The sequence below is a fragment of the Malurus melanocephalus genome, unplaced genomic scaffold (assembly GCF_030028575.1).
Source record: "Malurus melanocephalus ecotype Western Australia unplaced genomic scaffold, MMel_1.1 scaffold_279, whole genome shotgun sequence".
Classification (NCBI taxonomy): domain Eukaryota; kingdom Metazoa; phylum Chordata; class Aves; order Passeriformes; family Maluridae; genus Malurus; species Malurus melanocephalus.
This window is the reverse complement of record NW_026623511.1, coordinates 732,593-746,031: the sequence shown is the minus strand read 5'-3', so window position 1 is coordinate 746,031 and position 13,439 is coordinate 732,593. Positions and strand designations below refer to the sequence as shown.

The 13,439-nt window shown below is 43.8% G+C and overlaps 1 protein-coding gene across 5 annotated transcripts in view; it reads right to left on the bottom strand.

Annotated features, from left to right (window-relative positions):
- The window catches only part of PLEKHG4 (pleckstrin homology and RhoGEF domain containing G4), an 83,744-nt gene that overhangs the window by 46,602 nt on the left and 23,703 nt on the right, over positions 1-13,439 (bottom strand). For all 5 annotated transcript variants that reach the window (XM_057376490.1, XM_057376491.1, XM_057376493.1 and 2 more), the window contains exons 4-6: positions 9,735-9,950; positions 5,821-5,944; positions 4,625-4,718 (exon numbers count right to left, since the gene is read on the bottom strand). In XM_057376490.1, the coding sequence (XP_057232473.1) occupies positions 4,625-4,718; positions 5,821-5,944; positions 9,735-9,950 (434 nt within the window). The remainder of the gene's footprint in view (positions 1-4,624; positions 4,719-5,820; positions 5,945-9,734; positions 9,951-13,439) is intronic.

The following is a 13,439-nucleotide window of genomic DNA, read 5'->3' as shown; positions in this document are numbered from 1 at the left end:
AAAAAAAAAGCAAAACCAAACCCCGTGTTCAGTGTCCAAGTTTTTTCCTGATAACTTCCCTGGTCACGTTGCTTTTTCTTTCTCCTCATAGTGCCAAAAATGTCATCTTGTCTCTACTTACTGCAAATTTACAATCAACTGCTTACATCCTGTTTCTACKGTTAAAGTGACAGAAATTCCAAATACAAGGGATATCTGGCAGCTGTATTTAAAATTCAGTGATCCAGGAACAGCTCTCCAATTACAGAAGCATTCTACAGGGAAGTGAGAAACAGGCAAGAGAGCAACAGCAGGAAGAGGGAAACATGGCAGAAAGATCCACACCACGGAGGGAAGGGCTCACTATGTATGTGATGCCTGGACCAGGAAAACAAGAAAAAGAGCTATTTAAGCTGTCGTGCCGCATGGTTAAACAAGAGCCATCCACTTGGATGTCTCCTACATGGTCTTGGCCTCTGCAAAGATTTTAGGAACTGTCAAGCAACAAATCCTTTCTGGTGTTGCCTGAGCTGCAAGGAACCTGCCATGCACCAGGCCATGACAGCAAAGGAAACCTGTTTAAATAAAMAGCTCCAGCAGTGTGTAGGGTTAAACATCTGCCAGGAGCAGCAAAGCCAGAGTACAAAGGCAAGCGCACCAGCAGATGCTGAACCACCTAAGGTGACACTGGGCCAAGTTCAGCAATTAAGAAACAATGCCAACACAAGGAGCCCCAACTCTGCAAATGAAAGAAGCAGCAGAGATTTCAGAAGAGAGGAAAAAGACCTTTCTCTCATTCAGTCCTAAACCACRATCCTTTTAAATAGGCAGGAAAAAAATTCCAACTCAAACACCTTCCAAAACCATGAGAGGTTTCTAAATCATCTCAAATTTCTGCAAAGTGAATTATTCATAATTTCACTGTTATTCGAACACTGATCAAAAGGCCAGAAAGGATTTATTGCATAATTAGGCAGCATTAGGTAAATACTGAAGAGAGTGTAGGGACATATTACCACTGTATCACCAGCTCTGAATTTATCTACTAGAAAGTACTGAAGGATGAAGACTGGACAGCTTCAAGTCTGAGAAGCTGTTCTGATGATATTACACAATCTCTGATGATATTACAGAGACTTTTTTTTTACACAATCCCTCTTCTACTCCAACAGTCATGAGATGTGCAATCTGAGTGAGGGATAAAGGYAGTGATGGTGTAACAAGAGGTTACCACAACAGCCAAAACACTCACTGTTTTTTTTGTTGAAAATAGAAACTGAAAAACCATTCACAAATAAAGCTCAAGAAGAAATTGTATTTCCAAAGAAATCAAGTACTTTTCACCCTATTTTTTAATTTAAACAGYGGAAGAGAAGCCAGTCTCTTTGGAGACATCCAAAGAGTGAAACAGTTTACAGGAATACCTCAGGAGACAAGCAGAGCTGGAAACAGCAGGATGCTATTTGAGAAGCTTTCCTGCAGCTTTCTGCACAATCTCTTACCACCTTTGCTGACAAAAGCGACTACATGGAAGCAAAGAAACAAGAGTTCCACACATGTAAGTGAACTCCTCACCTCCCAAAAAAGCATGGACAGCATAGAACAGAGAGCCAACAATAAGAGCTCAAAAAGTACCAGGATAAATACACACCCTTTTATTATTCTTTTCAAAGATAATTAGATACTTCTATGTTTCTCAGACTGAAGTTCCAGTTTCCTGGCTTCCTGCCCCAAATGGAAACCCACGGCCAGACTTAACAACACTGGCATAGTCTGAAGCACAGGCTGCCAGGACTGTGCAGAGGGGAGAGTCCCCAGACAGTGGGTCAGTCTCAAAGCGACCACCCTAATGGAGTTGCAGGAGTTCCCAGGTCTTTAGCATGAGACCAAACTCCTCYGTACTTCTGCAGTAAGTGAGAATGCAAATACACCTCTTGAACAGAAGGGTTTGCACAGAACTTCTCTGTTTTCAAATGCTAAACTGACTCTTCCCAATCCAACACACAAACACTGCAGATTACAGGATGAAGCCTTCACACTGATACGTGAAATTCAAAAGAATCTCAGTCTATAAAGACCCAGGCAGAGAGAAATCCCACAGATATCTGCCCACTAAAGGCCAGTACCCACATTCCACTGTCCATGCCCTACGTGGTCACTGAGCAAGGGATCAGCCTAGCACTTCTGAGCAGCGATGTTCCTTTTAAGAGGCTCCCCAGCACAGAGCTTACTGCTGACAGCCTTTAACCAAACACTACAGCATTTACCCCTGCAAAAATCCTTGCTCCAAAGCACCATTACGCAGTTTCCCACAGGAACAGAAGCATGATCTATTCCTGCAACATTGTGCACTTCCCTTCACCTCCACACAGAGCTGCCAGAGTTCCTCCAGCTTCTTCCTGAGTTAGCTCAGGACAGCAGCTTTTCATTCTGCCCCACTCCCTCTGCTCCTACTGTTTCCTGGGACAGAAAGATTTCCCTGCCAGACAACATTCTAAAAAGAAAGAGAAAAAAGGAATCTTGCAGAAAGCAACTGCCCCTACCCTGAAGGTAGAGAGGACAAGTTCACACTAGTTTACCTGGTGGTTCTAGGCAGAGCAACTGACAGACTCCCAGTGCTRTAGGGAAAACTAACCTGCATGCAGTCAAATTATAGCACTTAATTCCAATCATAGATTCATTCTGGAAAGAGAGAGAAGTGGAAGAAGGATTTCCGCAGACTGACAGATYTTGACCCAGAAACCTCTGCTCCCCAAGGGTCTTTCTAGGCTTAACAGATCCAACAGGAAGGAACTCTGCATTAGGGTAACTGATCTGTGCTTCTCCACTGTGAAGCAGTGTTTCCCATCACTGGGTCAAGAGGAAAACAGCCCTTCAGAATTGAACAAGCAATGGTGGATTTCAATATTTAACAGAGTTCAGCACACTATCATAGTAGGCTTCACAGAAACTATGTGAGTAAAATCCTGTTTAATTAGAGTGCAGGACAGCAGAGAAATGAGCTCTRGAGACAGTCTGCCAGAGATAAGACACACTGAGATGTGTCAGGGATTTCAGAAAGGACTCCAAGGAGATGATTTGCTCTGTGACTTTTCAGGCATAAAATACAGTCTGTGCTTCAGTGCAGTCACTGGCCAGGCAAATCCTGCTGCACACTGGAATGCTTAGTTTGCCTCACTACAGTCACATTCAGTTTTCTGTATTACCCTATCCTTGTTCCAGAGCAGAAGAGAAAATTGCCATGGGATCATGAAGTAAATGCTGAGGATCTCCAAAACGCTCAGAAGAGCCACAGGATGAGTCCTGTGCCATAATTAGGTGATGAATTACCTGAACAGGTCTCCTTTACAGAGTCTTCAGAGGAGTCAGTGTAAGGATCAAAAAACCGTAAGCAGAATTATCAGCCTGTCAGTCACTGTTACCTGGAGCACACACTCAGGTCCAGCAATCTGTCTTGTAGCACATTAATCTCTGTTAAGTAACTRTTGCACCACCCTGATAACGAGGTGCTCAGAGCCAAACAGCCAGCACAGCACAGCAAAAAGCTTCCACCCTCCCTCACTGCAGWGGGGAAACTTAAGGTTAAAATGGCATTATTACCATGCTTGTATGAGAACCAACACAGCCAGAACATGTTGCTGATTTCCAAACCAGGCCACTAAGACTGCCATGCAACTTACATGGACAGTGAAATGCTCAAAAGCTTTAGCAAGCCCACTGCCATGTGGGCACAGCATAAAAGAGAAGGTATTTTCTTGTTACCTCTGCAGAACTGAGCAGGGCACGAGATTACTCCTTCACCACAGAGAATGAGCACGCTGATAGAGCTCACAGCTCCACCCAGCTCAGGAAGCAGGAGAACAGACTTCTGAGTCAGACTCAACTCTCAGATGTGGCACTGAAGCATATAAACCACAGACATCAGCTTCATTAAAACATTGCCCTGTTYCAGTTTGCAGAGTTTGAGTCCTGAGACACCTAAGCTCTGATTTAAAAGGAACACCTGCTTAAACAAGATTAGTCATTGCTACAATCCAGCATCTCCCTGGCTTTCTAATAGCAGCAGATAGTTTCTATCTGAGAGTGGGGGCAACATAACCCACTGGCTTCCCAAGTGACTGATACGAAAGCCTTTGACCTGAAGCAATACAGAGTTACAGCACATCMGATTCTAATCATTCACCAGCCACATCAACAGCTGCACGTGCTTTTCCACCTGGCATGGCAAGCAGCATCCTTCCCTTCTCATGGCAGCAGGCCTCTCTTCCTCCCTTCTTTGTGGTAGGCAAAAATCCCTGCACATTTCACACAGCCCCTCAGTGCAGGGACAACATTTCCAAACAGGATAATTCATGACAACTTTGAGACTTGGGTATGGGCTGTTCTCAGCACCAAGATGAAAGCAGGTTTGGAGGGGTGGGGAGGGGTGTTCTTCCCTAACTCAGACTTGCTTAAGTTTTTTGCTTTGTCTGCAGYCTAGCAAGTCCAGGTCATCCTCCTAGAGCAGGGCTGGGTGTGTATCTCCACCTCCCAAAGCCAACTGAAAGCCAGGTGGCAGATGGGGACAGGAGCAGCAGATGGAGATGTAACATGCAACCATAACAGCACGCCAGCCAGTGYTCCTCTGCCTAAGCTCAAGGCTCACCTGCAATGTGCTGAACGCCTTGAAGAGAGCAGGAACTGGTGAACACCGACGAGCATCCACAAGAACAGTGAGACCCAAAGCCTGRCATTCTGGTCTGTAAGGACAAAGATAAAAAGTTCACCTTTATCACCAATGAAAATTAACAGGACAGGAAACAGAACCTGTAGTCATGGCAGGGTGAAAAAAGCAGTACATTATGGCCTGTGATAACAGGCACTAACTGACCACCTTCTCCTAAACAAAATATATACACAGAAACCACCAGTGGATAGCTCTCTTTCTGCCTTTGCCRTATGATTCTATGATTTCCATATATTTCCCATCTCTCCAATTCCTAGAATGTGTGTCACTGATGGCAAAAGTGCTGTTGTGCACTATGGATAAYCCATACAGGAAAACCAGTCCTTCCTAACTGTATTCAGAGACAAGCTTGGCTTCAGCCTCACTGCTTCAGAAAAGCAGCCAGTCTGGAGCAGACCCAGTGCCTCACCCAGAATGAGTTTTGAAGGGAGTAGCATAAGAAACAAAGCATGAGTTGCAGAAACTTTCTAATGGGTTAAGCTTGCTCCCCTTATTAAWGGTTTAAAGGTTTTGAAAAAAAATCACTAGCAGAAAGTTAGCTTTACTTCTTCTTATTTAGTCATCTAAAAGTGAAACAAAGCGATGAGCTGGGGTAGAAGAGTCTGTCATAGTGAAAGGAAGAGTAGCTGCAGCAAAATCTAGCTTGCASACTCCAAAAACAATTTTCAGCCATACATCAAAGCAGATTCTCAATTCTTGAAGATCCTCCCTCCCTCTCAGCTTGGAGGCTTGGCTCTAAAATACCATGTCACAACACTATCACAGAGCTGCTGCRTGATTTCTCCATCATAGCTCCCAAATCCCATTTTCTGAACTAATGAAGGATAGCAAGAATGGCTTGGATTCATAGCAACACATGAAAACATTCAGTACATAGCCATTTCTAGCATACCATGTGCACAAAGCAAATACAGAACAAGTAAAGTGCTTGCTGAACACAAGCCTGTTCACCCTAGCAGGAGATTCCCACCTGTGAAATTTCAGGACTGTCTGGACCAAGTTCCTAGGCCAATAAGCCAACCTCCTTCCATTCCTGCCTCAAGTCCCACCTCCCCACAAGGCAAAGTGGACAGGGCAGCAGYTGTCTGCCCTGTCAGCCCAAGAAGATCACAGACCTTGGGATGCTATGCAAGTACAGAAGAAGGCGTACGAGCTCAGTGGTATTGCAGTGGGGGTTTAACCAGGCTGTGTTCCTTGTTGTTATTATGGCCACYGCACGTCCTGATTTGTCTCTTGTACCTGTAAAAAGAGAGAATGGGGCAGAAATTGCACAAGTTATCCAACGGAGCCTGGTTCCACATGTGTATACCTCATATTCTCCCACTAAGACCCCACCACCTTCCTGGAAATCCTCCACAGAACTCAGTGTATGTTGCAGATAGCAGGAGGCTATAAACACACTTCCAAAATACCAAATGCTGCCCCAGAGTGAAGCAGATGAGCTCAGCTTGTCTTCTTCTCATTATAGTGTTAAATGTGGACTGCTGTCCTCTACCCAAACACACATTCTTCATAAATATGGCTGAAGTTTCCTAATGATAACCCAATCTTAAGAAAARCAGGAATCTCATAAACTCAAGATACACAATCTCACCTTCACATTGCAATCAGATGAGAGAATTCAGACTGCCTGCAGAACATGCACTATGTAACGAGACTGGGCACAYGCTGCAGGCTGAGCCCAGAATGTAACCAGACATCTCCTCCTCCAAGCAAAGCCCTGGACCAGGAGCCCAGGGTTTTTCCTCAGAGGCTGCAGAGAGGACAGCCCAAGATAACATTCCCACCTGCCTACAGCTCTGACAAGGGCAGAGTCAGTGCCAGGCTTTCATCAGGTGCAGAGCTTGTTCAATGCCCAGGGAACACACACAACACAGTACAGGCAACCCAGCTGAGTTGTGATACATTGAAGAAGGAGAAATCCCTCTGCTTCAGCTAGCCAGGAAGGACACTGCTTCCCTGCCACCCATTTTCCAAAAGCCCAAAGTCACAGCTTATCACAGGAGGAGAAGGACCTAACAGTGCCCGTTTTGGAACTATGTCCATCCTCTTCTCCAGATACAAAAGCAAGGTAAAGAGCAGGTGCACACACCACTTTGGAAAGCCAGAAMTGCCTCTGCAACTCAAAATCACACAGTGCCGGCAGCGAGCCGGCTCAAGCAACTGGGAAGGTTCATGATTTGGAGAACAGGAGGGACAACACCTCTTTTGTGTGAAAAGTAATTCACAAGAACAGGAGCCATTTCCTGTCACAAACTGTATAAGAAAGGATTGGGGGATGGGGGAGGAGGGGGCAGAAATCCCCCAATCACAAGACAAAACCAGAGACTTAGAGAAAGCAGTTTGTTTCTCTCCTGAGCTCTGTTGCTATCACAGCACACACTGTCCCAGACCATCCCAGGGACAAGCATGGGAGCTGACAGGTAAAACAGACACAGATGGTCAGCCCCAAGCACAGAAAGCTATCCTGGTATGATCTCAATCTGTCACTAGGAYATGACTTGAGTAAGAGCCACAGACATGGACACCATTCTGAAGCAGGGCTTTCTCCCTTTCAGAGACCAAAACTGTGACACAGGCTTTCTCCTGCTAACATCATCAAATTTTACATCATCAGTGTGATTCAGGAAGACTTTCATTACTCCTGAAATACTGTAACCCTGATGCTGCATAATCAAACAGCTGGAAAGAAATCAGAAAAGGCTTATTAATATAATTTGTTTCATAAGCTAAAGGGACCGTCACAAAATAAAATTAAAAAGCAAAGTGTTTAATTACTGGAAAATGGCTCAATAACCAGGCTCAGTAAAAACTTTAAAACTCTGAAGCAGTATCTTTTGTTCCACCACAACCAGGCAGACAGAACTTGAATAAACCTTGAATTTCCATACAGTAGTCCGGGAATTGCCTGACCAGGTCAAAAAAGCAATCACAGCCACCAGGGCTAGGTCTTCAACAGCGATATAACCCAGATCATTCAAGAGAAGAATGCAAAACTGAAATTATCCTGGGCAGTTTCGGCTAACTCCATCAGCTACTAGTTTATTAACCGGCTCTTATTCACTATTCATTATAAAAGTAATTTCTTCTAATGTACTTACTGTATCATTACCACTGACTAACATAAAGCATTTAACTGAGTGGTGAGTACATTCCCTCAGGTGTGAGGATTGCCCACTGAAACCCCAAAGAGGCAGAGATGTCAATCAAATCTGATACTGCTTTTACAGGAAACAMAATTCTTTCCTTAGAGAAAAACTTCCTAGGAAGCAGTATCAAAACCAATCCTTACTTTTTCCAGGCATTTGAAGGGCACAYCCCTTCATCACATATTCAAATGTTTTTGCCTCATTTAACAGTGGTACACTATGATAGGCATCTGTGACAAAGGTAACACGGTCAGGCTCCTGCAACATCATGGACTGTCAGCTTTTCTGAAAGACCTTCTCTAATCCTGTAATTTTTTGTGCTGTTACACACTGCATAAAAATGTCCAACCTGATCATGAGACCCAAAGATTAGAAATCCTCCTTTCTATTTGCTGTAACTATTCATCTCCCAAGGCCCTGTAACTCTGTCCTGCCCCTGGTTTTCCATTTCACCTTCTTCCAGAAACTGGGAAAGTTTTAACTCCCTTCTTCCTTCCAGGCACAAAGGTGGTTTCACCCCTTCCTCAATCATCCTATGAGATAAACAAAACTCCAGTCTCTTGCCATAAGACACCCAGTTTGRTTACAAGAAAGGGCTGTCACCCTTCTCTGCACCACCTCCAATATTTACCATTTTCCTCTGTAAAACAACCCAGAGAGGCATCACCAGCAAGTACAGAGATGTAAAAMTCAGTCTCTTAAAGTGTCTAGTCAWCTCCTCCCCTTTACACATCYGAGGTCAAAAWGGGTCGTGCAGACCCAGCACCAACAGGGAGATGCCTGTGCTGCCTTTCTGCTCTCCCTCCCAACTCCTCCACACTGCACAGGTCTGCCTTACTTCTTCTCTGATGTTGGGCTCTCTGCCCAATTTTCAAGTCATACATGGCTCCTGAGCTGATCAAATGTAGCACTTCCTGCCCCAAACTGAACAATCCTCTTGCTGACWCTGGAAGGATAAGCCCAGAGGGGCTCCTTACACAGAGCTGCCAAATGCTGTTTCTCACTGGAGAGGTAGATCTTGCTTCCTCTGCTTTATTTCATGTTTGGTTAAACACAAAGAYGCCTTGTGTGGGCCCTGCACACGAAGCAATCCGGGCTGCTGTGTCCAACAGCCTCAGCTTTGTTCACCCCTCTGCCAATATTTGTCCCATGCAGAAATTTTATCTGCAGCTATTTGATACTCATGGCTCTATCAAATGCAAACACTGAATAACATTTGACCTACAACCTGATCTTGGCAGAATAATTCTGGGAAGTCCTTCCTTGATAGCTAGTTTTGTCATCTGCTATTTAGATACACTATCGTTCATCGCACACCTTGCTCATCCATTTCACTGGGATATTCCTTTCAATACTATGTGTCATGAAATCAAATGTTTTCTAAAAATCCATTATATCTAGGTAGCTGCATTTAATCAACCAAACTTCTAATTACGAAGAATAAAACTGGTTTTCAAGAGCCCTGTCAAAGAGCATCTCCTACATTCCTATCCTTTAATTATCTACCAAGTGAATCAAGTYCCTATTCTTCTGACCAGGTCTGATGTCAGGCCCACCAGCCCATCATTAGCTGCACCCTCACTCTTCTCTTTTTGAACTCCTGGTATGAGCCCATAGATTTGGCATTTCTGACTCATACACACTTGGTCAACATGTTGAGACTCCTGAGAGCAAGTTAACATTACTTTAATGGGAGGGAAGTTTTACTTCTTGTCCTGCCCATATGGAAACTTTAGAGGATTCAAGAAGTGTAGCTCCTGAAGAGGTTTGAGGTAAAAGAAATGGAATTGGCACCAGCCCCCAGTGCTGCAGATGGAGGCTCATCCCCATTGCCCTCCTACAAACCACATCTCCAGACACATTCTGGCTCAGCTACTCACCAGGCAGGTAGGCAACTCCACTTCTGAGCACTTCTGGGTTCACATCCTTGACTATGGTAGGTGCAAACTGACCCCCCCAGGCAGTTCTAGAAGTTGGGGATGTCGGGGGTGTGACAGGTGTTGAAGTTTCCTCCAGGACACTGGTTTTATTCACTTGCTTCAACACACTTGTATCAGCTGCCTCTTTTCTCATCTCTGTCTCTTCTGACACCATCCCTGTAAGACAAGCAGCAAAYAGAAGTTCAAGCAGAGTTCCACCCAAAAAGTCGCAGATAAGTACCAGACTGGGGAGGGATGTGCCCCCAGCTCCTCCAGCCCACATACTAGCAGCATGTACATTCCAAAACTGGTTATAACATTAATACTATGGTAATTCTAAAAAAACAAACCTATTTATTGTCAAGTTTGCAAAGTACAAAAACTCAATTGAGATCAGGATTACTGTAGTCAAAGTCCTTTTTAAAGGTAACATATCAAGCAGTACATGTCTGCTCACAGCCTGGAAGTCTGGCACAGGGCAAGTCCCTGGCTAAGCTCCAGCAGCCTGAGCATGCTGAAGTGATAAACCAGCTTCTGACAGGGAGGGCTACTCCATCAGAACAGAATAACTCCCCTAACACCACTTTCAGATTAGTTCCTGAAAATATGAAGTCAACTGGAAGCTGACAAATCAGCTGGAAATAAGCCAAAGAGACCTTGTTCTGCTCATCCAGGCTTTTTCAATTAACATTTCATGTGCAAGTCAGAAACCCATTTAAAAACACTGAAGAAGTGGATGATTACACCAACYAGCTCCTGCTCAAGACCTGCAGAAAATGCTTCTTTTGTCTGACACCTCAGCTCTGAAGTACAAGTTATCAGAATCAGTCAAATCTAAAATTAAGTATCTTGGCTACTACATGGAAACTAAGGCTAGTTCTATCAAGTTTCAATTTTCAAGTAAAATTATCTGGGAAGAAGAAAAAAAGAATCTACCCACTGTGTAAGAAGTATTATTCCCCACTTCCCARCATCACAAGAATTCAAAGCCAACAGTACATCTTCAATAATACATCTTTAGCATCCAAAGTACACAACTAGACTGTCTCAGTGTTTGCAGAAAGCTATACTAAACAGAAGGCTACACTTCATTACAAATCCTGATACTTCAATATCTACCAACAAAAACTTAAACCCTTCTTCAGAAAAATAAGAGTGCAGTATTTATTTGCTTGCTATAAAGTCAGACATTTTAACTGCTATTCAAAATTTACTTCAACCATCTTACCTTCCTGCTGCATCAACAATGCTAACACTTGACTCAGTTTATTTACTAACAGATTCCAATACTTCATTAAAGAGCAGGACCAGGAACAAAGCAGTCCTTGAAGTGGCTTTCAATACAAGTTTTAGCAATGAAGGAGATTTACAGGTTGAGGCTTAGCCTGAACTGCTTTCAGAATTGCTAAAATGGGTGAGAGAAGTGCCCTGAGCAGCATGGCTCACTGCACCAAATGATCCAACAGAAAGGAGAAGCACCATGGCTCTGCACCATTGAGAGCATGATAGAATAGCTGCTCATTCCTCTTTGGTAACACCCCTGGCTGAGGAGCATCCATGGCACGCAGCTGGCATCTGCTGCATTTGGCCACATAAGCTGCTGTGGTGGCTTCAGGGCTGTGCCCATTTCTGGGCTGCACCAGAGTCCCCCTCAGTTCCTATCCTCCACTTCCCAGTGGTGCAAGAAGTCATGCACTTCAGACAGCATTSCTACATCTTCCTGAAGCAGCATTTTAGAGAGGCACTGACCTCCTGCAGAAAGGGTATCTTGAACRTCACATAGTCATGGAAGTTGTGCCCAAAGGTTTCACACCATGAGCTTGTGGACTTTATAGTAGAATATGAAATCACCATATCARTGAGCTGTAAAGGCTGGTAATAAGCAGAATTACACAGATTGTAGTAAAGGGAGCTGCATTAAATTACAAAAGCCTGCAAAGAGGACCAAAAAGTGAAATTTTAAGAGGACAAGAAAGAGAACATAGATAGTYGTGCTCCACACAGGTAACACACCAGGGCAAAAGAAACACCTAAGTGTACGTGGCAGTCCTGCCTTGGATGCCTCTTAGTAATGAAGYAGCAGCTCCCAAAAGTAGGAGAGAAGCATTTTACTCAACCCACCATACACAGTCCTGGTACTGGGACATTTCAGGCCTGGGGAAACCTCGCTGGAGCTGTGCAGCCTCCAGACTATGCACATTTTGCYCAAACAAAATTCTTCCCTGAGCTTCTGAGGCCCAGCTCAAATCTGCAGATGCCACCTCTCCCAAAGAGGCCCAAGCACACTGTTTGTTATATGCAATCTGGGGCGGAGGCACTCACTAAAGCGGAAATTGTAGAATGCGGAGGATTACATCTAAAAGCAAATTGCGAACAGGGACATCTGAATTTGCCATGTTTGCAGGTTCCACCTTTCCCTGAGGTTAAGGAAGTGGTAGAGGAGGATTTGCTTGTGTGCATTTCAAAGAGACATTTGCATTTTCCCTGCAAACTGCCCCAGCACCAGTATCACCTATGCTAACATCAGGCAGTAACTGGGAGCGGGAATGGAACGCCCTAACAGGTGCTCCTGAATATGCCCCAGTGTGGCTTTTCAGCCTATTTATTGAATATGAAGATATTTTCCAGCAACAAAATAGAGTAATTCTTYGCAGAGCTGCAAAGTTTCAAAATTCACTTTCATTTAGATGTTAGTCATCAGGAAAAAACAGCAGTCACATTATCTGTGAATGGAACCAGTGTAAATTTTAAGCCACCAACTCAAAACAGTTCACATTTGACCTCAGACTTTATTTTTATTTGTATCTATGTCTTTCTAAGTTAGACTATATTTGTGCAGMAAACCAGCTCACTGAGAATGGAAGTAAAGGGAAAGAGTTAAGGGACARGGAAAAACCTGCAGACACAGCAAACTCAGATGCCCCAGTTCTGAACATGTATTTTGACATAATCTACAATATCTGCTGTAACAAGAAAGCTCCTCCACCTCACACAGAGCAAATTGTGCCTCTGCCCACTGCTGCTGAGGTGTGAACTTCAGATCTGAATTGACCCAGTAAAGCTTAAGCTTTGTTATTTATAGTTTAGGCAAGATACCCAGAGTTTCCAATCATAGCAGCAAAATGACCTCAACAAGACATAGAGAATTTAACCTACAGAACTGCCTTGCTGGAAAAGTATAGTCCATTTGTAGGATATGTGCTTCACTTTGTAATTTTATCTCTGAATTATCTTRTATCTCTGAGGGTTTAATGGGGCTAGATAAAGGGATCTCTTGTTTGGATCTCAAAGCAATCAAATGTAATTGAATGGATTAAGCTTTTTATAGTGCCAGGTATAGTGTTTAAGAAATACTGCCAGCATTAACAGATACATGAGCTACCCTTTGCCTTAAGAGTTTRTTTGGCTAGTTTGGGTGGTTTTTCTGGCAATTAAGTTGTTTCTTTTGCTTTTCAATCACTGAGATAACAAGGTTTCCTTTTTCCTTAAACTGCAATGCCCAAGTTTAACATCAGCGGCCTTAAGCCACGAATGTCACTTATTTCAGCCAAGTCCCAGAATCATTTGTATTGTCTTTCATTAAAAACAAACTCCATATGTATCTGAGAGGGGTCCATTGTTGCTGAAATTTCCAGCAGTGGCCAAGGTTTATCCTTTGGAGCARCG